The 27,406-nt window shown below is 48.7% G+C and overlaps 1 protein-coding gene across 1 annotated transcript; it reads right to left on the bottom strand.

The window, feature by feature from the left end:
- Nucleotides 1-268: 268 nt before the first annotated feature.
- Tie1 (tyrosine kinase with immunoglobulin like and EGF like domains 1) lies at nt 269-19,427 on the bottom strand. Its single transcript, XM_027399057.2, has 23 exons — nt 19,370-19,427; nt 16,705-17,022; nt 16,514-16,624; nt 14,993-15,148; nt 14,716-14,847; nt 14,450-14,590; nt 14,135-14,263; nt 13,378-13,523; nt 12,992-13,136; nt 10,558-10,716; nt 10,248-10,385; nt 9,757-10,047; nt 9,053-9,343; nt 8,603-8,793; nt 6,086-6,296; nt 5,835-5,945; nt 5,435-5,625; nt 4,323-4,436; nt 4,145-4,215; nt 2,450-2,490; nt 2,274-2,370; nt 2,052-2,151; nt 269-340 (listed from the first exon to the last, which is right to left on the bottom strand). The coding sequence occupies exons 1-23, from the start codon at nt 19,425-19,427 to the stop codon at nt 269-271; spliced, it is 3,414 nt and encodes a 1,137-aa protein (XP_027254858.1).
- Between the last annotated feature and the right edge of the window lie 7,979 nt (nt 19,428-27,406).

The following is a 27,406-nucleotide window of genomic DNA, read 5'->3' as shown; positions in this document are numbered from 1 at the left end:
ACCTGATCGGTGGCGGCGCACGCCTTTAATCTCAGTACTTGGGAGGCAGAGGCAGGTGGATCTCTGTAAGTTCGAGGTCAGCCTGATCTATAGAGCAAGTTCCAGGACAGCCAGGGCTACACAGAGAAACCCTGTCTCTAAAAACAAAACAAAACAAAACAAAACAAAAACCTTTCTTGAGACAGCTTGGGTCTGAGGTTAGAAGGGCCCAAAGTCACAAGTGGAAGAGTTTGCTCCGGCCAGCAGAGTCAGGTTCTGGTGGGGCAGCTCAGGCCTCCTCGGCTGTAGCGTCGATGCCCGCATAGGTAAAGTTCTCAAATAGCGACATGTTCACATAGGCCTGTGGGAAAAACAAGTCTTAGCAGAGCAGAAACAGGCAGATCTCCGTGAGTTCAAGGCCAGCCTGATCAACCCAACAAGCTCCAGATCAACCAAGGCTACATAGTGAGATGCCGTTCAAACAAACAAACAAACAAACAAACAAACAAACAAAAAAAACAGCCGGGAGTTGGTGGTGCATGCATTTAATCCCAGCACTTGGGAGACACAGGTGGATCTCTGTGAGTTTGAGACCAGCCTGGTCTCGAGAGCGAGTGCCAGGATAGGCTCCAAAGCTACACAGAGAAACCCTGTCTCGAAAAAACAAAACAAAACAAAACAACAACAACAAAACAACAAAAAATCACTTATTCCTCATTCATGAGGCTGTTGCTGGTGATTTGATAATTTGTGTATGATTGAACTTCTCAGCCCCCTCCCTTCCCTTCGTTTTCCTCTTCTCTTCTTCCCTCCTTCCCATTTCCTTCACCTGTTCTCTTCCCCTTTGTTCCCCATAACCCCTTCCCTGCTTTTGAGACAGTCTTTCTAAGCCAGGCTGTCCTCACTTTGTAGGAAAGGATGACCTTGAATTTGAACTTCCAATCCTATTTCATGCTGAGATTACAGGCATGTGCCATCATGTCCTGCCTATGGGCTTTTGGGAATCAAACCCAGTGCCTGTGCATGATAAGCAAGCACTCTGGCAACTGAGCTACACCTCAGGCCATGTGTGTTTTGTTTTTGAGATAAAGTCTCACTATGTAGTCCTGGCTGGCTTGGAAATCGCTTTGTAGAACAAGCTGGACTCACAGAGATCCTCCTGCCTCTGCTTCTGAGATTGAGGACTTGTACCACCACACCCAGCCTGCCTTTTGAGAGAAGAGTCTTCTTATGTAGCCCAGGCTGACTTTGAACTCAGTTCTCCTGACTTCATCTCTCAAGAGCTGGGCTTATAGACATGCATCACAGGCACTAGGCTTCCTTCCTTCTTAAGGTAGCTATTTAATCAATTCATTATTTTCATGGTCAGGTGGTGGTGGTGCGTGCTTTTAATCCTAGCACTCGGGAGGCAGAGGCAGGAGGATCTCTGTGAGTTTGAGGCCAACCTGGTCGACAGAGCAAGTTTCCAAAGAAACCCTATCTCAGGGGGAAAAACAACCCCCACCCCCCAAAAAAACCCAACCAAAACCCCAAATCCAACCTAAAAAACTGTTTTCATGTTTACACATTTTGCTGTATTTCTTATTTCATTTTTATTTGATAATTTGTTTACTTACATGGTTTTTGATTCAGTTATTGCACTATGCTATTTTTATTCATATGGTTCTTGTATCACTAATTCCACTTATTTATTTAGCCCTTCCTGTATCATTCAGCCACTTCTCCATTTTGGGTATTTTCTGTGGCCCTGGACTACGTGAGGAGAGGGGTCCCAGGAGAGAATGGGTCGATGGCTTGGAGGAAGGCAGACTAGCCGTCTGGAATTTAGGGAAGGGATTTGCTGTTGAGACTAAGCACTAATAACAGTTCTGGAAAGAGTATATATGGGCCTAGTGTCTAAACCCAGCATGGGATGCATTCTAAATCCAGCCCAGCTGTGGTGACAGCCCCAGCTGTGGGGGTTTGGGTAATGTGTGAGGGTGGGAGACATAGTAGCCTCATATGTGGCATCTATGAGATGGTGCTCCCATGGGCTTGGAGGGTGCCCATCCCCACCTTGTCCAACCTCTTACCTTCCTGGCTTCTAGCATGCGGCCCAACTGTAGTGCTATCTGGGCAAAGGGAGGTCGCTCATAGGGACGGTCCCGCCAGCACTGCCTCATCAGCTCGTACCTGTGCGTGGGAGTAGGGGTGTTGTAAGGTTGGGGGACTGACTGGGGGCCGCTCACAGGTTCAAAACCGAGGCCACTCATCTCAGAGTTGAGTTCCCAGAGCTCAAGCGGAAGTGAACTCACACTTCATCATCACAGTTTCGGGGTTGTTCCATGCGGTAGCCCTGAGGCAACTTCTCGTAGAGTTCAGCACAAGTCATGCCACAGTAGGGCGTGCCTCCTGCAGAGGGTACAAGACTCCCTCAGTCCAGGGCCCCATGGTAAAGAGGGATGCTCTGGAGAACTGGGTGTAGGCTTACCAAGGCTCACTATTTCCCAGAGGAGGACCCCGAAGGACCAGCTGAAATGAGAAGGATGCACTTAGTTACTTGTGGGAGACGCACAGTTTAATCTCTGTATAACCAAGTCGTGTACCATACCAGGTCCTGCGTGTGTCTTCTCTGCTAGCATATGGCCTTGGCCAGCTACTGTCCCTGTACCACTGAAGATCCCTCATAGCTTCTGATCCCCAGACTCAACTAATTATAGTAACATTTTGTGTATTTCTCTCTGTCTCTCTCTGTGTGTGCCATGCATGAGTGTGTGTGTGTGTGTGTGTGTGTGTGTGTGTGTGTGTGTGTGTTCATAGGTGGACTCTGGGCCTCCTTAATTGATCTCCACCTTAGTTTTAAAATGATTTCCTCTCACTGAACCTGGAGTTTGCTGATTCTGATAGAATGGCCAGCAAGCCCCAGGGATCCTCCTGTCTCCACCTCCCTAGTGCTGGGATTTACAGTATTTCCTGCATACAGCCTCATTCTCTCTCTCTCTCTCTCTCTCTCTCTCTCTCTCTCTCTCTCTCTCTCTCTCTCTCTCTCTCCACACAGGTACTTTACCGGCTGAGCCATCCCCACAGTACATCCCTGGTACACACAGAACTCAGAAGAGGGTGTTAGGTCCAATGGAATTTGAGTTATAGATGTTTGTGAGCACCATGTGGGGTCTGGGTATCAAATCCAGATCCTCTGGAAAAGTGTCCACTGCTCTTAACTATGGAACCATTTCTCCAGCTCTGAATTGTGAATATTTTTAACTAACATTTCTATTGAGCACTCACTATGGTCTGAGCACTGATTAACTAATGTAGATGCCAATCACACAACTCACAACAGCCCTGTGATTCAGGCTTTACTGTCCTCATTTTACAGATGGAAACACTGAAAGGGACCCGGATCCTGGTTCTAAACTCTCGCTCTTCGATGCATGGTAAGAAACTCTGTGCAGAGATATATGGCAGGCCTGAGGCCAGGGCAGAGGGGGTCTAGTGTGGAGGAGGACTCTAGGGAGCCTTGGGCAGAAGCAGAAAGTAGGTGGTGGTCAGAGGAGCAGTCAGTGAGAAGATCAGGCCAGTCAAAGGACTCAGGGCCGGGACAGAGCTGCTCAGGAGACAGGGCTGAAAGATTAGCAGGTCAAGTTCAGACTGAGATGGATGCACCTAGAGACAGGGGATGGTCATGGAGTGTGGGAAGTGTGCTAAGGCGGTCATGGAGTGTGCAGGACATGCATGTGTGTGTGCATGTGTGGCACAGAGGGATCTGAAGGGTCATGTACTAGTAAGAGCCTCGGTTGGCCATGACCTTACCCTTTAGACAGGAAGGTGGGCATGCTCCTTGAGCATTCTTTCTCAGTAACTACTCAGTTTTTCTGTATCCCATTGAAGAATTCTTTGGTCTCTTACACAAAGAAAATCCTAAATACTCCCTACTCCACACCTACCACTGAAGTCACTTCCAAGATCCAAATCCTTCCAGGCATTAGGAAGCCTAGCTTCCTTCTAAGATAGGAGAAATTTCCAAAGGATCCTCAGAACTCACTGGTTGCACACCTGGATTCTACCTGTTGATGCCCATGTCATGCTTTCGATGACCCAAGGCATTGCTGAGATGTATCTAGGCAATGCCTAGTGTTCTTGAGAACCAAGCCCTCTGCCCCTTCCTACCTCTGCCCATACTCACACATCACTCTTGGTGGTATAGACGCTGTAGTTGAGAGACTCAATGGCCATCCAACGCACAGGGAGGCGGCCCTGTGAAGGAAAAGGTCAGAGGGCCAGAATGGAAGGACAGGTTATTCGAGGGGCTTGAGGGGTAGGCTGTGGGCATGGGTAAGTGGGAAAGGCTGAATGAGACTTGCCATTGTCTTCTTCACGTACACTTCCTCCCCCCGAGAAAGGCCAAAGTCTGCAATCTTGGAGGCCAGGTTCTCTCCAACCAGCACATTTCGAGCAGCCAGGTCCCTGTGGATGAACTGCAGGCAATGTCAGAAGTCATGGAATAGAGGGATGAGGGGCCAGGAGCATGGGGCCAGTAGGAGCCCCTGAGTCTTCCCACCCACATATGCCTCAGTCATGGATCACATGACAAGGGTCTGCAAAAAGTCAGTACTGGCTCTCATGCATTTCTTCCCTGACTTGGGCCACAACTGAGTGCAGACAGTATCCCTTTTCTGGAACAGAAAAGGGATTGATTTACTGTCCTCTCCTCCATCCCTTCCCTCTCCTTCTGTTCTTCCTTTTCTATTCTCCCACCTCCTCCCCTTATCTTTTGAAACAGAGTCTTGCTATGTAGTCTTAGCTGGTCTGGTACTTATTATGTAGCCCAGGTTGGCCTTGAACTCTTGATCCTCCCACCTCTGTCTTCCAAGAGCTGGGAAGACATTACCCAGCTCTTGGAACCATCCTACCTTTCCTCTTTCAATGCCTTCTTGAACCCATCCTACCTTTCCTCTTTCAATGCCTTCTGTCCCATTTCCCCCCCCTGTCTTGTGCCCTCTCCCCTATTGATGAAAGTCCATAAGTGGCTTCCATGTTCCAGGTTCTCCCCTTAGCCCTCCATCCTCCTCAGACATGTGTGTTCATCAGCCCTGATGCTCCTCTCCTTTCAAAGATTCAAAGTTTTGCTGCCTGTGCAATGCCTTCGTTCAGGCTGGAGTGCGCATCTGGCAGTTAGCTGTCCCCTCTCTCATCTCATTTGGGAGCCCACCCCACTCTCTTCAGTGGTTGTCCACCTACTTCCTGCTGTGCTTAAATGGCAGCCCCCACACTGTCTCCAGCCTTCCGTCCTCTTCTCCCTCCGTGTAACATCTACAGTCACTCGGCACCAGGGCCTGAACCTAGGGCTGTGTCCCTCCTTCTCATTATCCGTACCTCCCCAACCCAATTAGAGCCTGTTGATCGACCATCTGAGCAGTCTGTGCAAAGGCCTCCCGTCTCCCTACTGTCTCCCACCTCACTCACTCACACACACCTGCTTCTCACTTAGGTACTGCATGCCATTGGCTGCATCACTGGCAAAGCGCAGCAGCTGCCGGGAGCTGAGGGTGGAGGCTGTCCCGTGCTCTCGAGCAAATGCTGGATCAGTCTCCAGGACCCTGCTCTTTCTCAGGAAATCTAGCAGGTTTCCATAGGGGGCATATTCAATAGCAATATACAAGTAACCTGGGAGATAAGGAGACACATGGTCTTGGTTTAGACACAGGGCATGTGTTGTTATGAGCAGTACCCAACTGTAAGAGATAGTCTACAGCATGCAGGAAAATCGTGTGATGAACGTGTGAAAATCGTGTGATGAATAGGGATCCCCTCAAGCCACTTATGTGGTACAGGTGATGGCTGATTACAGAGGCCTGGAAGAAACAGGGGCTCACCTCTGTTCTCACAGGCTCCCAAGAGGTTGATGATATTGGGGTGGTGTCCTAGCTTGCATAGAACTTCTAGTTCGCCTGCAAAGTCTCGATGGTCATTTTCAGAAGCATACTCTGTGTAAAGAAATCAGTGTCAACCTTTGCCATGGATCACTCTGGGAGGGGGTCAGTTGCTGGTGGGAGCTAGGTAGGGCCTGGTGCTTGTGGGATAAAGGAAGAGAAAGAGACTGGGGTCTGGAGTCACGTCCAAGGACCTTTTAGCATCTTGATGGCTGCGTTCATCTTGAGCCCGTCCTTCTTGATCATGGCCCTGATGACTTGGCCGAAGTTCCCCTCCCCGATAAGGTCCTCAAAGGTGATGTCTTCCCACTCCAGCACGGGGTAACTCAGGGGCTCAGGCTGTGGCTTTGGCCTCCGGGTCAGTGTCAAGGTTCCTGAGCTGAACTGCAGGATGGTTTCTTCGCCCTTCATGGGATGGGATGAATAGGCAGCCAGTCCACAGGAGAGATGTGGGAGCAAAAGGAGGACCAAAAAGGCATACAGAGAGAGGGTCCAGTGGTTAGACAAATGGACAGAGCCACACCTACAGAGACAGTGCACAGAATCACAGACGACAGAGTCACTTATGCACATCAGATGGACAGATGTCTAAGAAGACAAATACAGAGGCATTAGCTTGGGGGGTGTCTAGGGTGTAGGGTTTGCTATAAGGTGGAACCTAGGGTTTGTAAGTAAGTTGCCAAATCATGGATAGGTCAATGGACCAAAGACATTCTAATATTTAAACAGAGAATTGCAATGAGATATAATGGGAAAGAATAAGCTTACCATTATTGTGCAAACCCCACAACCAGGCTTTGTTTATTTATTTGTTTGCTTACGCCACTGTGGGAGAATTTCTTGAGTGTTTATTACATGCTAGGCCCTGAGCTATATGGAGCAGGTGGGCAGATTTTCTTCTTCACAGTAGGAGAAGCAGAAACAATCTTTGTCTCTCCACTTGGGTCTAGACAGTTCTAATCCCAGGCCAGGACTCAAGGACTCTAACAAGAGGACTGTCCGGCTCCCTCTACTAGGCAGGGCTATGCTGGGCAGGGTCGTGTAAGGAAAAGGCAGCAGCCAAACCACAGTGCGAGAACCTGAACAAGGTCCAGATGACATGCAGTGAACTTCCTTAGTGAACTGATGCCTGGTTTGATGGGTAAGTGCTGGGGACACAGGTCACATAGATTCACGCAAAGCATGTGCAGCTGAGACGTATATTAGAGTAAACATGTGTATTCTGTGGCTACATCATGCACAGGTACATCCACTCAGAGATACACATACTCATGAGAGTCTGAGGCTGTGCCAGCACAGGGACACATTCATACATACATGGGATGCACATCGGCACCATGACATGGCACTATGACATGACACATATATGAACATGAATATCTGTGTGCAGGCACACATAGTCGACATCTATATTGTATGTGCAATGATCATATGTACACTAAAGGCTTCACTCTCACTGCCTTGCCTTAGCATCTGGCCCTGCTACTCTTTCCCCGCCTCCCATGGCAGTGATAGCTTTCTGTGTTCACTGACCTCAGAGGTAAGGTCAACACAGCTCAGACAAAGAAGCCAGTTTAATCTCTGGAGTCTGGATGGGACTTTTAAAGGCACAACAGACACCAGCACTGAACACTGACTTTCTATACAAGAGTTACCCCTAGAGAGAGAGAGAGAATTATTTCTCCCTTTCTTTCTGTCATTTTTGGTAATGTTCGGAATTTCTTTTAAATGACCCTAAATAGCAAGAGCCGGAGCAGAAAGGACCAGGGCTAGCGTTCTGATTCTAAGGACCACCAGGATGGGTGGGCATGACACGATAGGGTGAGATGTCAGCAGCCCTTCCCCATCTCTTGTCTGTGTAGGTTTGGGGGCCAGAGGGCATGGCCTGTAAGAGGATTAAAAACTGAGAAAAGTTTAAAGAGTGAGCCTCTCTCCTCCAGGAATGCAGGTGAGGCTGCAGGACTTGCACACTTTCAGAGGGTCAAAGGTTGGCTATGTGAAGGGTATGGCCACACACTGCTACCCTTTAAGGGGTATGGGTAAGCAGAGGTGAAGTTTTCCGAAGGAGGTCCTGTATAGGCTGGGGTTGGCGTGGTGGCATACACCTTTAATCTCAGCACTCAGGAGGCAGAGACAGGCCATCTCTGTGGGTTTGAGACCAGCCTAGTCTACATAGAGAGATCATGTCTCAAAAAAAGAAAAAAAGAAAAATAGAAGAAAAGAGTGAAGGCTTGGATGAGAGCTCACAGTCAGTAGTAATCAGAACACTGATCACAGTTGTGTATAGATAGAGGCTGGTTCCCAAGTAAGGGAAGGTCTATGAGGACAGAGACCAGCATGGGCCCTAGTTGCTCCTCCAGGATATGGCCAGTGATCCAGGATGATAGTACCTTTGGGGGGAGTAAGTGAAGAAGACAATTCCAGATGGTGGCTTCCAAGACTGGAATGACCTGGTGAAATATGGACGAATCTTCCTTTTTAATTGAGACTGCTAATTATTCAACCATTAATATGAATGAGCTCATGAGCTAAGTTCAATTCAAAAAAAAAAAAAAAGAAAGTTTTCTGTTTTGTACCCTAGAAGATCACTAACTGTAGCTTTAAACTTGTGGCCTGAACAGGAATGTGCACATATATACATACTTTCGTGTATGTGGGTACAAATACACACAATAGACAGTATCATGCACCCAGAGGTATGGGACACTGACCGATCCTGACTGGTAGGTGAAGGTGCGTCTCCGATGCAGGCAGCTTCTTCGGATGCACACCAGGGCTAAAAGTGCGGCCAGGATGGTGAGGCAGGTGGCAGAGATGGAACCCACCACAGCCAGGACCAGCTGCTGATCCAGACCCTCTTCAGCTGCCCGGCTCTCTTGGACTGGGCCCTCACTCTGCAGCCCTAGACACAATGAAGGACAGACTGTGGAGATGGCCTGGGTCAGGGAACCCAGAGGCCACTGAGGGATCCCACAGAGGGAGAAGTTGGAGATCCTGGTACCACGCTATGAGGAGGCATATCATGGATGACTAGAGTTCAGGGTTTGGGGAAGCAACTAGAATAGTCTCTGAGATAGCTCCAAGGTTGGAGGTAAGGTGGAGGGGCACATGCAGAGTACAGCCCCAGGGGCCTACACATCCTGCAGGGCCCATTCTCTCACCATTGCCCAGAGTGGCCTCTTCTACTGTGTTGCTCCAGTCGCCGAGACCCTGCACACTGGCCCGCACACGGAAGAGGTAGCGTGTGCTGGCATTGAGGCCACGGACAATGGTGCTTGTCTCCTCAGGCCTGTCTACATCCATCCACTTTGGGTCTCCTGAGCCCCCAGCCACCTGAATCTCCACAATGTACTTGGATATAGGACCAGATGGAGCCTCAGGATGCTGCCATGTCAGCTGGATCTCAGAGTCTGAGAGGGCCTGGGCATGGAGGTGCCGGGGAGCTGGAGGCCCTGGGGAGGTAAGAGTGGGAAGGAAGGGGCAGATTGGACGAGGCTATTTAGCTGTGGGGTCAGATGCACTGGTTCTAGCGTTGACTCTTCATTGTGGATCTCAGCATAGGAGTCACGTATTACCTTCCCCCCGCTGGCTCATCTCTATTCCCAGATCACCTCCACCTCCACGCTGCTTCTTCCCTTGGTCACCTTGCATCCCAACTCCTCTCCTTGTCCTCAGTAGCTTACGCTCCCCCCATCCAGCGCTGTTCTTCACACGAACCATAACTTCCTCCTACATCCCCACCCCACATGCTCCTGGTGACCCGTGTCCTCCTGGCATCTTCTGTCTTCCCCATGCATCCTGGGTTCTCTCTGTGTCCATCCAGACCTCCCTTACCCCCAGTCCGTCATTCCCACAGTGGGCCTACCGCTGGGGGGGAGCAGCACATGCGCAGGGGGTGAGGCAGGGCCCAGGAGGGTGCAGTGATACAGCCGCACATCCAGCTGGTAGTGGGTGCCAGGCGTGAGTCCAGTCAGGAGGGCAGTGCGGGCCTGGGGGGATGAGATGTTCTCCCGCCTCTCCTGTCCCCGGGCCCCGTCCCACAGGCGCAGCAGGAAACCATCACCAAACAGTGGCACCGAGGGTAGGGACCAGCTCACACGTAGCCTGTCAGGACCCTCCACGTGCCAGCCCTCTAGCCAAGGCTGCAGCAAAGGCTCTGCGACCAGAGGTCAGGAGGGGTCAGACTCATCCAATGGGTCCTTGGGGACTAAATGGGATAATAACCCCCAGTGGGTAGGGCTGGGACAACCTCCAACAGGAAAGGCAGGGGTCTTTGGGGGTGGACCAAGACATATTCTGATTGGGCATGGCAGTAAACCCTGGGGGAATAGGAATGGAAGACTCTTGGCTTCTTACCAGGACAGTCAGTAGTCATAAGAGTAGGAGGCCCCCAGGGTCCCTCTCCTCCTTCCCCTGGCCGGCTCAGCTGCACACAGACACTGTATCCTGTCTTTGGCTTCAGGTTCATTAACGTCACATTCTCACTGGGATCCACTGGGGGTGAGGTGTGCCATCCACATCACTCCTCACTCCGTCCCAACCATGTCCTGAAGCCACCATTCCCACTCAGCCCCCTCTTCTTTTTGTACCACCCCTCCCTTTCTGTTTCCACACTATCCCCTCGCTATTACATATCACCCCACCCCCTAACTCAGTCCCCACTTACCCACAATAGCAGACCAGGCAATCATGCTGTCCTGGGGCCGGTAGTGCAGGCGGACAGAGGAGATGGGTCCATCTCCACCAAAGGAGACCAACGGGGAGACCACAAGCTGACGACTCTGCTTGGCCAGGAGCCGAGGAGCAGTCAGAGGTATTGGGGGTACTGCCAAAAAACTGGGAGGAGTCAGGGTCCAGGAAGAAGGGAGCACTCTGGGATCTAGAGATTATATAGTTTGGTGGGAGGAGACCAATTTCAAGAGATGACTGGGATGGCCAAGGCTCAGAGAAAGCAATTCTGGTCTCTGGGTAGATTGGGCCACAAGGACTTGACCATAAGGACTTGGGTGTCTCAGAAGATGTTAGGTGAGAGCGTGACGTGGCTAGATGGAGGTTTGGAAACAGCTCTCCGTCTTTGCAATATTGGATAAAGGGAAGCTGGGATGCAAGGCAGGGTGTCATGTGCTCTCTTCCCTCCCTTCATCATTCACCAATCTATTGATTTATTTTAAAGACAAAACATGCCCCACACTTGACGCTTGTTATGTGTAACTGCTAAGTCTCATAGCCCCTGGCTCATGAATGAAGAGATCAAGGCTCAGAACATTATACAACTTGCCTAAAGACACACGGCTAGGAGAATTTAAATTAGGTCTGTTTGATCAGGCTACCTCTAATCAACCAGTTCTACCCTAAAGTAGTATTAGTGTTTCTGCCTGGCTTCCTCCACAGTTACCAACCCTATTATGGCCTCAGTTTTTCTCTCTAGATTCTTATTTATTTATTTATTTATTTATTTATTTATTTATTTATTTTGAGACAGGGCTTCTCTGTAGCCTTGGCTGTCCTGCAACTCACTCTGTAGACCAGGCTGGCCTTGAACTCACAGAGATCCACCTGCCTCTGCCTCCCAAGTGCTGGGATTAAAGGTGTGCATTACCACCACCTTGCTAGATTATTGCATTAATACCTAAACAGGTTCTTTTGCTTCTTCAAGACTGGCTTTCTAGAAAGGCAATGCTAGAAAGTATAAAAGGAAAGAAAGGAGAGTGGGAGGGAGTAAAGGAGGGAGGCTGAGGAGTGGAAGACACAGGCCAAGGAGTATCAGGTGGTAAGAGTTTGTCAGGGGCGAGTGTAGATCTAGGGGAGATGAGTGTCTAGTTTGGATCCTAAGGAGTCCCCAGTACCTGTGCCTCATGCACTGAGCCCAGGCAAAGTGCCTGGTACACAGTGGGTTCCTGAGTCGCACAGCCATGAACTTCTGCATTGGCATCTGGCCAGAACTTCACAGAAGATGCCTCACCTCATGAAGGTCTGCTATGCAGGGCTGGCATCAGGACAAGGCTCCTGACTGCAGAACACAGTGCTAATGCCAGAGAGTTGTTGGTACCTTGGTACTCGATGCCATTTTAGATAGCAGCATTTGCCGTCTATATTGAGCACACCTCTGCCAACCATTGTGCTAACTACTTAAATGCATTATCTAGTTCAGTCCTCCAGAGCAGCCTGGCCCCTTATACACAGTGGCTTGGAATCCAAGTTGAGTGGAGGCTAGAGCCAAAGATCTGGTAAAAGAATGAGAAGAGAAAAATAAGGTCTGGTGGATGGGGTGGAAGGGACTGGGAAGCAGAAGAAAAAGAGGAGAGGGAGGGAGAGGAGAGGAGAGGAGAGGAGTGGAGAGGAAAGGGAGAAGAGAGATGAAAACAGACAACAGGGGAAGCAGAAGGAGAGCAGGACCTGGGGTACTGGGCTGCCCAAGTTTATAGTGCTGAAATGAAACATTGCCTAATCCATGGAGAGGGTGCTCTGTGCTTTGCTCTGAGTGTTTGGTAATTCTATCTTTAATTACCCAACAGACTCCCCTGTACATGTTCCTTTTGAAGGGGCAAACAGGTTTGCCTGTCCGCTGTCCCTGTGTGTCCATGTGAGGTGACTCAGATAAAGGAGTAGAATCTCAGAGGTGGAGTTAAAGGGACAGTGGGTGCAGTGGGGGACAGCACATGAGTATTCGGGAGGCAGGACGAGGCTGGGGGAGATCCCCAGTTTCTGATGTTTTTTCCACGTGGGACATAGGATCAAGCTGGGCTCCAGCTTGGACACTGATTGGCCACCAGCCTTCCTTGCTTGGGGCTTAGCTTTGCCCTTTGAAGCCCTTGTCTTTCCTGCTAGGACGCCCAGCCTGAGCAGCATCTGGTCCTGACTACCCTGAGTACTATCCATCCTCTGGAGTCTTAGAACACCACTTACCTGCCGGGCGTTGGTGGTGCATGCCTTTAATCCCAGCACTCGGGAGGCAGAGGTAGGTGGATCTCTGTGAGTTCGAGACCAGCCTGGTCTACAAGAGCTAGTTCCAGGACAGCCTCCAAAGCCGCAGAGAAACCCTGTCAAAAAAAAAAAAAAAAAAAAAAAAAAAAAAAAAAAAAAAAAAGAACACCACTAACCTTTGACATTGACTTTGAAGCGTCGGCTATCTTGGCCACCTGATGTGGATACACGGCATTCCCAGAACCCACTGTCCCCAAGAGTCAAACCGGGCACCTCAAACTCAGCTGTGGTTTTGTCTGGCTCCACAATGGCCTTGGTAGACTAAGAGACAAGAGAGGGAGACAGTCAATGGAGAATGTGTGCTCCATGAAACATGGAACTGACTATTGCAGGAACACAGACCCAATAATATCCCCTCACCAGTTATCCTAACCCCATTTAAGTCATGGCCAGGCCAGTGGGAGGAGCCTATAAGTTCTGAGGGGGTTAAGGGCCCAAGGAATGAACTGCCCAGCTGGTGAGATGGAGAAGCAGACAGTAGGTTGGGGTGACTGGAGCTGACCAGGAGCATGGTGCCATCTGGCTTGCGGAGCTCCATACTGCCCCGTACTGGAAAGGGATTCCCTGCAGCTGCACAGTTGATCCGAGGCCTTGTCCCTAAGTTGAACTCCAGCTCCGTGGCCACATTGAGGATCTGGGGGATCCGGTCTAGATAGATAGATAGATAGATAGATAGATAGATAGATAGATAGATAGATAGATATAGGTAGATAGACAGATAGAAGACATGTGGCCACCAAAGTGATCCTTGTTCTATGCTCTGCATCTCAGAGAGGGTCTCACTGTCTGCTCTGCCACTTGAAACTGAAATCAGCAAGGTCCTGCATGGTTACTTCAGGATCTAGTGCCTCCACATTCAGTCAGGTGCAGGGTTCACCTCCTCCATTTCTCCCATCACATTTCCTAGGATCTTCTGAGACCCAGACACAAGCCCCTCATCATCCACTCAGCTCAAACAGTTCAGGCTGAATTCTCCTCTCTCTGGACTTTCTCCACATCCTTCCCCAATTATCTGTTGGTGTCTTCCACATTCAATTTCAGATCTTGACTCCTCCCCAAAACACTCTCACTGGTCAGGGTCTCCTCTAGATCCTGTATAACCGAGTCAGCCAGCCTTCACAATGTGGGTGCGTGAATGGTGAGAATACCTATCATATCTGAACTCCCTGAGGGAAGGACTTGGGTACCACCAACGAAAGAAAGAGCAGAGAGATGTGTTTGATGAAGGACCTGTCTTGAGGGGTCTCAGTGTCATATACCTGACTTCTCACAGTGAACTCCATGCCATCCGGAGGGGCAGACACAGCCGCTGAACCGGTCACAAGTGCCACCATTTTGACATTGGCACTGGAGGCGACAATCAGCCCCAAAATGACCAGGGGCACATGCTAGGAACAGAGGTATAGTTAATGGGTAGGTCAGGACTAGCAGGGTACAGATGGGGCACAAGCTATCCAGGAGGCTGGTGTGGTGTTGTGGTGCACTGGTAGAGGATTGGAAGGCTTATGTTTATGTCAGGGTCATAGTGAAGGGTCTGACACACTTATGCCCATAGGAGGTGGCTTAGTCCATACCTTCCTGGCACTGGCTTCCCTTCCAGCCAGATCCACAAGAACAGCCATAGGGATCTGGGAGGCAGAAGGTGAGGCCCCGGCAGCCTGCTGTGCCAGGGCACTGTTCCTGGCAGCGTTGTCCAAAACGACCCTCTCTGCAGGCTGAAAATAAGGTGTTGGTATACAGACTCTGTCAGGCCTCATACTTGAAGCTTTATCCCCATGGTTTCAGAACATTCTCCCACTCAGGCAATCTCTTCTGCCTAGATCTTAGCTCTCCTACTTACCCTGCTCACAGCGGGTGCCAGTGAATCCTGGGGGGCACACACATTCACCATCATAGTCATGACAGACACCTCCATGCAAGCAGCCTGGGCAATCCTTGCCACACCCTGGCCCCCAGCGTCCAGCACCACAGCCTGGAGGAAAGTGTTTTCAGTAGCTGTTCATCACCTAAGGACTATGATAGCCCTGGGGCCCTCAGGGATCCTGGGTCCCAAAGGAAGAACACATAAAGCTCACAGCCTCCCACACCACCCATGACCTCTGTCTTCTGCTCCTCACCCCGTACGATGAGCCGAAAGAAAGCACTGCCCAGGGGGCTGGCTTCTAGGTAGGTGGCACTGTAGATGCCACTGGATGGTGGCTGCACATTTTGGAGCTGCAGTTGAAACCTCCCATCATGGGCCTCGTGCCAGTCTAGGGTATGGAAGTAGGATCCTAGGGGGGAGAACACACAATTAGACCAGGGTCCTCAGAATCACATAAGGGGCTGGTGTTACCTCACTTGGCCCTGGTCACACGAATGTGGCCTGTGCACAGTGATCAGACTTGGGGAAAGGCAACAACCAGATACAGATATCCAAGCCAGGAAACAGGAGAATATCCTCTTTATGCTCTGGGCCTCCCAATAAATCAAGTCCTCCCTCTCCCTCTCGTTCCTCTTCAGTTACTAATTCAGCCATTTTTCTCATGCCTCTTATAGGAGCTCTCTGCTTCCACACTAGCCCTATCTGACCACCCTCCCATGGACAGCCACTGAGATGCTTTTATAATAGACCATCCATACCCTACTGCTCTTGCAGGCTCTCAAAGCTCTCCCTTGCACCAGGATGAACACCAATCCCTTAGCAGTTGTTTTCACCAGTTTGCCCTTTGCTCAGCCCTCCAGTCCCATACCTCACCACACCCTGTCTGACCCCTAACATTCTTGAATTCCTCAATGCTTGTTTGCCTTCTAGAAACATCTGGCATTTCAGACCCTCCTGCCTTTGTTCTTGTCAGCCTTGCCTCCTAGAATGCCTTTTCTTTTTCTGTCTCTTTTGCCTTTTGGGGCTCTCTCCCAGTCTCTTCGAGGACCCATACTGTTAGACAAGGGTTCAACCCCTGCCTGGCTCCCTCTTGTCATTGCTCAGAACTCTAAACAGACGGCACAGACTCAGCTCTCCCTGCCCACCTCTACATTTCCTGGTGGTTCAAAGAAAGCCTTCTGTCCAAGGAAAAGGGTCTTCTCCCTTAGGTGCCAAGTACCCAAGAGTCAGCCAGCAGATCGTGAAGCTGAGGCAGGCATTTGGGGGGGCTACTCAGGAAAAAAAAAAGTCCTTCCATGGAGTGGATAAGGACAGGGTGGTGGGTAGGCACAGAGCTGAGACCCACATATCTGTGTGGACTCCAGCACATGCCTGCCTTGGGCATCAAGGATCTGAACTAGGCAAGTCTTTGAGAGAGGTTAGACTTCCCTTGGCCTGTCCTGGGCACTTGTTATCAGCTGTCTTCTTTCCCATGGGGACTGCTGCTCTTCTTAGCTGGGCCATGTGACAGCACCTGCTAACTCCCAGAGGAGAGTCAAAGGTAGAGGGCTTAACATAGCGCTGAAGATCTGGCCATAGGCTCCTGGCCCTCTTAGTACAGGTGAGTTACTCAGAGCTAGAGATGAAATGAGGTCAGGTGCATCCCATGGACAGACCTTGGAGGTTGGCCAGGAGGAAAAGGTGTGTCACAGTGATGGGCTGAGTACATGGAGGGCAATGGAGGTCCTGGGCTGTCAGAACCATGGGTCTACCTGTCCAATCAAATGCCTCTCACCATTGTTCTTCCATATCACGTCTGTCTGTTTGGCCTTGTGCACACGTGCAGAAAGCACAGCTGTGTCACCTTTGTTCACCGTGTGTGTGACCTTGTCTGGAAACAGGTGGGCTGTGGGTGAAAGGTAAGGTCAGTGATTCAGGACAGCAGTCCTCCCTCTGTCACTCCACCTCCTGGCAGACCAGACTCACCCCCCGGGCTGTTGTGCACATAGAGGACTCGAGTGCGCCGTGTGCTAGCACCACCCACGCAGGAGAAGACGCCTACCAAGTCTGAGGGCTTGGAGAAGCCACGTAGCGTGACCTGGTGTGAACCATTGCGTGCCAGGTTCAGGGGCTGCCCGGGTGGGAAGGTGCGTACGATGCGGTCATCCTTCTCCAGCAACAGGGGTGGGCCCCAGGCATCTGAGCCCCTCCCTGCCCCAGCCTCACCAGACACGCAAGTCAGGAAGAAATGCTGGGGGTCCGTGATGCGCAGGTTGGCCAGCAGCGTCAAGTCCACAGCTGCACCTGGGAACAGGAGGAGAAAGGTCGGGGTAGAGAGAGGCCATCCTGTATACAAACAGCCTGGATAACACATGGAATGAGAAATGTTGTAGTGTGGGGAGATAGGCTGCCCAGGGCTAGTGTAAACTGGTGCATAAAATTTGTACCTCACAGTGGGCAAGACCAAAGAGCCTGATTAGCCTGCCTCAGATCTGTGACCCCAGCCCTTCCAAGGCCCCTCCTTCCCTGTCCCTTTTCTGCCGGTTAACTGTCAAGTAATCAATTAATTTAAATGCCACTTAGCATATCAGTTAATTGTCTTTGGCAGTCTATTGTAAGTAAAAGAAGCTGGCATTTACTGGCCGCCTCGCAGGTACCAAATGCCCATTCTCTGTGGCATCCTCATGACCTCCAGTGAAGTTGATTTTCTCTGCTGTAATAATTATTCTCAAGCTTTCTTGAACACGCTCATCAACTCCCAGGGCTTTAACTGTCACCTCTGAGTCAGTAGCTCTGGTGTGGCCTTTCAGCTCCAAGCGTATTTGCATTCGTGTTTCCTAAGCCTTCACCTCTCCCAAATTCCCTGACTCAGAGACAACGCCCATTACCTGAGACACTAACTTCAGAGTCATCTTATATTCCCACTGTCATAATAATTAATGTTTATTGGATGTCAATTATGCATCGGGCTCGTTAGTGATGCTCTTTTCCTTTCCGGTCTGACTGTTCTGGGAGGTGGGTGTTATTATTTCCATTTTATGACCAGGAAACAAAAGCTCAGAACTTGCCCAAGGTCATACAGTTAGAAACTAGCAGAGCCAGGTTGTCCTATCTAAAATCCTCATTGCTTACTCCCAATCTGGTACATATTCCTACAGTTTTCTTCATAAATCTTGCTGGCCATCCCTGTCTTCCCCAACACCTTTGTTCAGCCCTTGTCTTTACTTACTTGGACCATTTCAGAAGCCACAGCTTCTTTTCCAACTCGTTTTCTAAAGTGATGCCACCAAGACTCAAAAACACCCTGTGACTCATTTGCCTACAATGTCCCACGGCTCCCAGGTACTTTCAGGATGATGCATAGGATCTGAGCGTCCTTGTGGCTCACAGTTGGCTCCTCCAGCTGCTTTCCCTCCAGAGCCTTCTTCTCCTATGGATTTCCATGCCTCCCAAGCTTGCGCTTATCACTCTGGTGGCTACCCCTCTTAAGGAAATCCTTCTTGTGCTATTGCTGGAGGCAGAGTAAGCTGCATCTCTATTGTCAGTGCTCCTCAAGAACTCTATGTCTGTCTCTGTTTGACCCTCATCCCTAGACTGTGCTCCCCACTAGACTGTGAATCACTCAAAGGCAGCCTCTGGCTTCCAGTCTTTTAATCAGTAGGCTGAATGAATCCATCGCCATTTTCAGAAACCTTCTCCAAGACTTCTGCATACAACCCCATTTTAACAGCAAACATATTCACTAGGGAGGCCAGCATCATTTAATTTCCACTGAATAGGTTTGGGAGTCTCCAGACACCAAGCTAATAGAATGCCATTGGTGTTAAATAAATGTTTGATATTATTATTATTATTATTATTATTATTATTATTATTATTATAATTATTTTGAGACAGGGTCTGTCTTTGTAGACCAGGCTATCCCAAACCCTCAGAGATCCACCCCTCCCTGCCTCTGCTTCTTGAGTACTGTAATTGAAGTCATTGTGCCCAGCTGTCCAATGTCTTATTGAATAAGCCCAACAGAGTTATTCCTGAGGTCCAAAACAATATTTGTCTTCTGCCCTCCCCCATACGCAGGCAGTGGTTTCTAACACCTACCTGAGTTTTTTCCACCCTGATCTCATTTTTTTTTTTTGGTGGATCAAAATTATGATGATGATTGTGATGATGATGACAGAGTTCCTATTTTCTCTCCAATTTTAAAATTATATATATATATATATACATATATATATATATATATATATCCTAGAATTAACCCTCAGAACCATTTGTAAACATTCAGTTCAGTGTTAATAAATACATTCATAATATTATGTAAACATCACCACTCATTTCCACAGCTCTTTTTGTTTTTGTTTTTGACATAGGGTCTCACTATGTCTCTATGTGTTTAACATGAAGTTTGCTGTGTAATCCAGGCTGTCCTTCCAAGTGCTGGCATTAAAGGAGTACACCACTACACCCAACTCCATAACTTCTTTCATCTCGTCAAGCCGAAATGCTACACCCATTAAACAATAACTATTTCCCCTCCCCCAACACATGGCAGGCACCATGTTGTGAGGTCCATTGCTATGCTATGCTTGGGAGGGCTGGGACTAAGACCTGGAAATCAGGGGTTGGGAGTTACCCAGGGCAGACTTACCAACATGAGAGGCCAAGAAGAGAACGGGGAGCAGGAAAGGGGACCCCCACCAGACCATACTCCGGAGGCTAACCCGGGCCAGCCAAGGCCAGCTGGGCCTGGGGTCAGTTGCTGTGGGTGTGGATGCTCAGCCTGTTCGGCTTAGGGCGCCTTGGTGCTGGAGAGGAAAAGGAAATGATGGCTGGGGTGGGAGGGGTGGCAGGGGAGATGGCTGGGAAGACTTGTCCTGCTTCCCAGCCTGTAATCCTCCCAAATCCAGCCCCCAGCCCCCACAAGCCTGGAGATGGGTGTGTCTTGGAAGGCCCTGAAAGGGGGCCACTTGAGGTGTATGGTGACAAGGACAGACCTGGGGATGGTTGGACCAATTTCTCCCATCCCCTCTGTCTCTTCCATTTGTTTTGCTGGAGCACAGGAGACAGGAAAGGGAGGAAGCCAGTGGCTTCCACCTATTGTTTGGAGGTAGGACATTGTTCAGGGGCCTCCCCTCCTCCCAACACACACACACACACACACACACACACACACACACACACACACACAGAGAGAGAGAGAGAGAGAGAGAGAGAGAGAGAGAGAGAGAGAGAGAGGCTTGAATGATGCTTCACACATGTGCTCCAGGACACAGACAGTTACCTCTGATCCTAGAGAGCAGGTCACAGAAGCACAGGCATGAAACAAAAGGGATTGGGAGATTGAAGACCCTTCTGCTCTATCTTATGTGCCTTTCTCATTTTACACATGGGAAAATGGAGGCCTGTGGTGGTTAGGGAACCCTGAGGCTGTGACGAGGTTGGCACTTAAGCTTCTAGTCTGGCCACTGGTTTCTCAGTGCTGGTTGCTCTACGAGAGACACATTGAAGCATACAGGGGAACACACAGGCAATGGTGTGGCATGCCTGGCTGTTCCTCATCCTCAGCTGCCCCATAGGCTCCAGTTCAATGTCTGTCTGTTGTTATTCATTGCGCAGCTAACCATGCCTGTTCTTGGACACTGAGGGAGTAGTACTATACCCAGGAATATGCAGCTACTTTTTCTTCTTTCAGAATTGAGACATAATCTTATTATGTAGTTCAAGTTAGCATGGAACTCACTTTACAGTCCAGAGTGGCATGAACTCTTTGGGTAGCCCTGAGTGGCCTCAGACTCATGAGCCTCCTACTTCCCCTTCCTGAGTCCTGGCATTGTAGGCATGTGTGCATACCACTGTGCATATACTCCAGCCAGGGGACAGTTTGAGAGAGTCACCCCTCTCCTTCTACTATTTGGTTCCAGGGATCAAATTTAGAACATCAGGCTTGATGCCAGGTGCTCTTTTCTGCTGAGACATCCCATAAGCTCATATCTACTCTTAGAGGCTGACCACACCTGGGAGTAGTCCCCTTGGTCTATTTTCCAAAGCCCCACTGTTGCATTTCTTAGGCCTGTCTCAGCATTTTGATGCAAATGTCCTCACTGCCAGCTCCCAGATTGATCATGCCCCATAGAACACCCACGGGGAGGTGCTTCCATGGAGCAGGAGAAGCTCCGGGTTAGCTTGGGCTCACTGTGTCCTCCTCATCTCCAACAACGAATGAATGGGTTGAGAGGTAGTACCAGCTCAAATGACTTGGAGGTTTTTAACCCTCCCTCTGAAGCTTGGATTTTGTTCCCAAGTCAGTTCTGGTGAAGGCTGTATTCTTTTCTGATCCAGCAGGTGCAAAACCACTTTTCTGGGAAGCTGGGGCCTTGGGAGGTTTGTTTCTCCAGGTACCCCTCTGCTGAAGGTGTGTGAAAGAGCCCCGGATTAGCTTGACTCCTAGAACAACACGAGAAAGAATTGAGGAAGGCATCCATCACCTTTGCTAGGCCTGGGGCTGGGAAGATTATCTGGACAGACTGTAGGAGAAGAAGACTGGTTGATGCCTTAGATGCCTGAGTTTAAATATGGGATGAGCTAGCATTTAGAGCATGCATTTGCCCAGCAGGGTGTTGGCTCAGTATGCTTTTATGGAACTTGCCCTTACTTTTGGAGAAACTTTGGGGGTCCTGATATCATTGTGGAGAAGTACGGAGAACACTTTTCTTTTTAAAATTTTCATTTTTATTTTATGTGTATAAGTGTTTTGCCCTCATGTATGTCTGTATACCATGGGTATGCAGCACCTGCAGAGACCAGGAGAGGGGGTCAGATGCCCCTGGGATTGGAGTTACAGACGGTTGAGGCCATTATGTGGGTGCTGGGGATCAAACTCAGGTCTTGTAGAAGGGCAGCCAGTGCCCATCTCACCAGCCCCAAGAACACTTCATTCTTGCAAACGACAGATATAATTACAGGTGTCTTTTCTAAACGGGCAAGTTTGAGAAATCTGACATAAACACATGGGAAGCTCTGGTCCTTTTGTCCTCCCCATTTTCAACTGGGAAACAAAACATGGTTGCAATTGTCCGTAGATCATCACAAAGCAAATGTTTCTGAGTTTCTACACAAGCATGTGCATTATAAAACAGTACCCTGTAAGTGTAAACACATTTTCCCATATGTTGAAAGTAATTTAAACACCATCAGTTTACAAACAGCAAGTGCCAAGTGAAATACCATCCTATAAACAAATGTTGAGTGGGTTGGGAATACATCTGCTGTTACAATAGGAATATTGAAACGGAAAGGCATAGCTTAAATTTTCAGCCCCTGGAAAATTAGAGGCCTCAAATAATGTGAATGTAAACAGGTGCTCTACATGTTGTCAGGTTAACTCCACAATCTGAGCAAGGTAATTTAATGAGAAAGCAAAACTAAACATCATTTCCCCAAAACAAGGCATGGTCAACTCTACATCAGGCAGATAATTCACTTCTAATAAAGCTGTTCTTTCCCAAATTGTGGAAACTCAGAAAGCTGTGGGGATAGAGACACTTTGGGGTTTTGATGTCATTGTGGAGATGTATAGGCTTTTCTCAGTTGCAGAGAGCCAGGGCTGCTAGGCTTCCTGGCTAAACACTGACGTGGGTTTTTGGCACACTCTCCCTACAGGGACTAGGTCTTCCTTGAAGATGAATTAGTTTCCATAACTTCAGGAAGAGGTGTTCCCCCTCCTCCAGGATCCAACATGGCTTGGCAGCCTAAAATAGAAGTGGACTTCTTCCAGGTAGAGACTAATGGTGTGACTGTTCGTGGAGGTTCTAGCTGGAAAGCCAGGAAGGTCATGAGACCAGAGCGGGGGGTGGTGGAAGCCAGGACTTTGAAGCATTTATCTTGGAGAGGGTTTTTTCTCCGTAACTGGGTAATGGGGATGCAAGAAACACCCTTTGAAGGTTGAACAGTTTAACACAGGTTCTCAGTTTACATTGACCAAGCCGTGGTCCTACCATGCATCCTGAATAGGCAGTTTCTGCCACATATCACTTCTTGTGTGAATTTTTATCTCTGTGTGTGTGTGTGTGTGTGCTATGTGCTTGTGAATGTTTGCATGTATATGCTGTATGTGTCCATATACGTGTGTGTGTGTGTGTGTGTGTGTGTGTGCTATGTGCTTGTGAATGTTTGCATGTATATGCTGTATGTGTCCATGTGTGTGTGTGTGTGTGTGTGTGCGCGCGCTATATGCTTGTGAATGTTTGCATGTATATGCTGTATGTGTCCATATGCGTGCGTGTGTGTGTGTGTGTGTGTGTGTGTGTGTGTGTGTGTGTGTACTATGTGCTTGTGAATGTTTGCATGTATATGCTGTATGTGTCCATATACGTGTGTGTGTGTGTGTGTGTGTGTGTGTGTGTGTGTGCTATGTGCTTGTGAATGTTTGCATGTATATGCTGTATGTGTCCATGTGTGTGTGTGTGTGTGTGTGTGTGTGTGTTTGTGTGTGTGTGTGTGTGTTGTGTGTGTGTGTGTGTGTGTGTGTGTGTGTGTGTGTGTGTGTGTGAAGCACACACACATGTGTGCTGGTATACACTTGTACCAGAGGCCAGAGGATATGAAGTTCCCTGCTATATCACTCTCCACCTTATTGATTCAGTCTCTCACAGGACCTAGAGCTAGGCTGGTGACCAGCAAGCCCAACTCATGCTCCTGTCTCCTCCATGTCTCACAGTGCTTGGGTTACAGGCACATGTGTAGGCTCACTGGGCTCATGTGGGAGCTGTGGATAGATTGAAGGCTCCTCATGCTCTGCAAATTACTAGCCACTGAGCCTGCTCTCTCCAGCCCTCTTCTGTGATTTTTCTTCTTGAATTTTAAAAAGTTTACTTTATGCCATGGATGTCAGAAGAGGGCCTCAGTTCCCTGGAATGGGAATTACAAACAGTTGTGAGCTGCCATGTGGGTGCTGGGAATTGAACCTGGGTCCTCTGGAAGAGCAACTGGTGCTCTTATTCTCAGAATCATCTCTCCAGTTACACTGTGAGTGATTCTGATTCTGGGTTGTGACAAAACTGCCTTTTTAGCCCTATGATTTTATTTATTTATTTATTTATTTATTTATTTATTTATTTATTTATTTTAGAACAAACATAGTTATTAAGAAAAAGCCAGGAAGAACTCTTAACAGAGGGAGGGGGCTTCAGGGGATGAATACTTACTCATTTGAACCCCATCCTTCCTCCCTGAGCTTTGGAGCCAGGGTTTCTCTGTGTAGCCTTGACTGTTTTAGAACTCACCCTGTAGACCAGGCTGGTTTTGAACTCACAGAGATCCACCTGCCTCTGCCTTCTGAGTACTGGGATTAAAGGTGTATATCAACACATCCAGCCATGTTTGAATTTTTGTTGTTCTTGTTGTTTGTTGAGACAGAGTTGCTCTGTGCAGCCTTGGCTGTCCTGAAACTCACTCTGAAGACTAGGCTGGCCTCAAGATTTGAATTCTGAAGCATCTGGTGTAGTCTACACATTTGTTGTGTATGCATTTGCTGATCATGATTTGTATGATTTTGCTGCTCCTGCATTTGAATGTTGCAACAGAGCCAAATCTTTACATCAGCTTGTTGGAGCTTATTCCCAGCCCATCTTTGTAAGTTCCCAGATAAGGGCAGGACCACAGATGGCATTTTGAGTGGCATTTGTCTAGCAGCTTTTGGAGAGTCTCTATTGTGCAGTGGTGTAGGAGGGCAAGTGGAATCAAAGATCTTGGAGATGACTTCTCTATCTTTACATAGATGCTTATGGCATAAAGAGACTGCCTGGGCAATTCCAACAGGCCCTCCTGACATGTGCCAGTGTCCATAGCAACACAGCGAGACCCTTCAACCCTTGGGATGGAGTTATGTGTTTCCTATGGATTGATTTCAAATTTTAGGTGGTGACAGGAAGGACAGCCATTCCTAGAAATGCTAAGGTTGTAGTTTTGGCTTCCTTTGTTGGATGTGACTGTTTTCTGTCCTGGACCCAGAGTACTTAGAAGGCCCAGATCATGGAAGATCTGTTGTGTCCTTGTTTATCTGGAGCTGGGTCTACTTTTCATCATGTTAGACCATCCTCCACCTTCAATCTGGTCATCTCTACTGTCCTTTCTCAGCAACTGGAGACTGGGGAGATGGAACAAAAGACCACACTGCGCTGGGGAGGAGCTCATGCTGGAGAGATGAGGGATGAGGGAGGCTGACAAAGGCCTTTTGAGTGTGAGGTCAGATGGAGGGGAGAGAGTGTCTCTCAGGTTTACCTGGGTCTGATACTTGTGTAGATATCAAGGATGAGGTAACAGATCCTGGCTGGGTTTCCTCAGTTCCAGTGCAATGGGCCAATGGGAATGCAGCGATGGCTGGCACTCCTAATGGCCACCACCTACAGCTCCTGTGAATTGTATTCTTAGCTGGAAGAAATAGCACTTTAAATGGGTAAGAGTGCTTACTGCTGTTGCAGAGGACTTGGGTTTGATTCCCGGCACCCATATAGTGGCTCACAACTTCTTGAACTCCAAATCTGGGATACCCAATGCCCTCTCCTGGCCTTTGCAGGCTCCGGCACACACATGGTACACATACACTCATGCAGGATTGCACACATACACATAAAAAATCTTTTCAAAAAAAGAAAACAAGATTTTATTTTTAAAATAATTTTAGACAGTACAGAGAGTTCCCATCTATTCTACACCCAGGTTGCCCTATAGGTTTCACCTAATATTACTGTGGCACATTTCCCGAAACTTATGAGCCACTGTTGACACTCCATTATTTAATCCATTGTTGATTCCGATTTCATCTGTCTTCCCTGTGTCTCTTTTCCACAGACCCCGCACTGCATTTAGCTGTCAGGTTCCTTTGGGCTGCTTTTAGTTATAAATTCCTCAGGATTTCCTTGCCTGGTGACCTTGGCAATTTTAAGAAGCACTGCTCTAATATTTTATAGGATGTCTCTCCACTGGAATTTTCCTGGTTGTTTTGGTCATGTTTAGACTGGATCTTGGAGTTTCTGGGGGTGAAGTGCTCATGTCAAATCAAAGGTGCTTAGGATCAACAGAGTGCTCCTCACTGTCCTTGATCTCTCGGTTGAGGTAGTATTTGTCGGGATTTTCCACTGTAAAATAGCATTTCTTCTTTCCTACCATACTATACTTACTTAAGGAGTGGGGATTTGTGCCTTTCTTCCTGGAGGGTAAAGCACTTACATACATTATTTGGATTTCTTTTTAAAATTATGACTTTGTTTACTGACAGGTGTGCATACCTGAGAGAGAGCATGAATACATGAGAGAGAACATGCCAGGACCCATGTGTGTAGGTCAGATGATAACTTTTTTTGTGGGGGGGGCTTTTCAAGACAGGGTTTCTCTGTGTAGCGTTATAGACCTCTAACTCACAGAGATCTGCCTGCCTCTGCCTCCCAAGTGCTGGGATTAAAGGTGTGCACCACCATCGCTGGGCCAGATGGTAACTTTTTCAGTCAGTTCTGTCTTTTCACCGTGTGGTCCTGGGGATGGAACTCAGGTCATCAGGCTTGGAATCTTTTTCTACCTACTTAAGTATTTAATCTATCATTTATTTACAGCACGGTGAACCCACGGGTATTTATTTCCTATTTTGGTCTCCAGTCCATCACCATGTTATTTAGTTTTTCACTCGGATTATTCCAGCTTTAGCCTTTGGGTGCTTTTTAGGGTGGCTCCTATGTCCTATGTCTCACACAAATGCAGGGTTTGCTATTGTTTGTTCATTCTTTAGTATTTGCTTAATATTTGGCAATAACAAGGTACCCCAGAGTTATCTAGTGTGCTCACATTGTAGCCCTGAATCAGCTGTGGCTTGGGGACTCCCTGGCTTCTTTCACAGATGCAAACACTGGTCTGTTCACCCCAGAGTGGGGAACCAATGACAGACCACAGAAACGATCCCACACAAGCCTAGTTGGGTGAGCCAGTGAGTTTATAGGGGTGACTCACAGGAGCATGGGGGACTCCAAATCAGCTTGGTCACAAGAAATCATACTTCAGCACCCACTCCAGCATCCACCCTGGCACCCACCTCAGGGCCCACCTCAGAACCTACCCCAGCACCCACACCCATACCTCTGCCCAGACCTACACAAGTACACACCCCAGTAACACCCTAGCATCCACCCCTGCACCCACTCCAACACCCATCTCAACACCTACCCTAACACCCACCCCAGCCCAGAGGAGGATCCAGCAAAGCTGCGTGCCTGCAGCCTTCTGCACAACTTGTGGACAGCTAGGTTGATGGGAGAGTGTCTCTGAAGCAGCTCCCACTTCTGTAACTTTGGGGGACTTTGTGAGTCTTAACTTCTCCACTTCTGGGTCCTCCTAAATTCCATGACAGTTTCTTCTTGATCTGGGAAAGTTTCATTTTGGAGGAGATGACTGTCCAGTACCAAAGGCCTGGTTATGTGAGAATAGGGATTCGGTATACTAAACAGAGTAGTTCATGGGCTTAGCATGGGTTAGGTCCTGGGTTCAATCCTTGGCAGAAACAAAAATCTGGCCACAGGTATATTCATTGCTCTTGAGTGTGCAACTGCTTCCTGGTTCCCTCAGTTGACAAAGCACAGGTGTGTGTGTGTGTGTGTGTGCGTGTGTGTGTAATAATATTTCTGAATGGAGTTATTTGTAG

The sequence above is a fragment of the Cricetulus griseus genome, chromosome 2, assembly GCF_003668045.3.
Source record: "Cricetulus griseus strain 17A/GY chromosome 2, alternate assembly CriGri-PICRH-1.0, whole genome shotgun sequence".
Lineage (NCBI taxonomy): Eukaryota > Metazoa > Chordata > Mammalia > Rodentia > Cricetidae > Cricetulus > Cricetulus griseus.
Note: the sequence above shows the minus strand (reverse complement) of the source record. Positions and strands in the feature narration are given on the sequence as shown.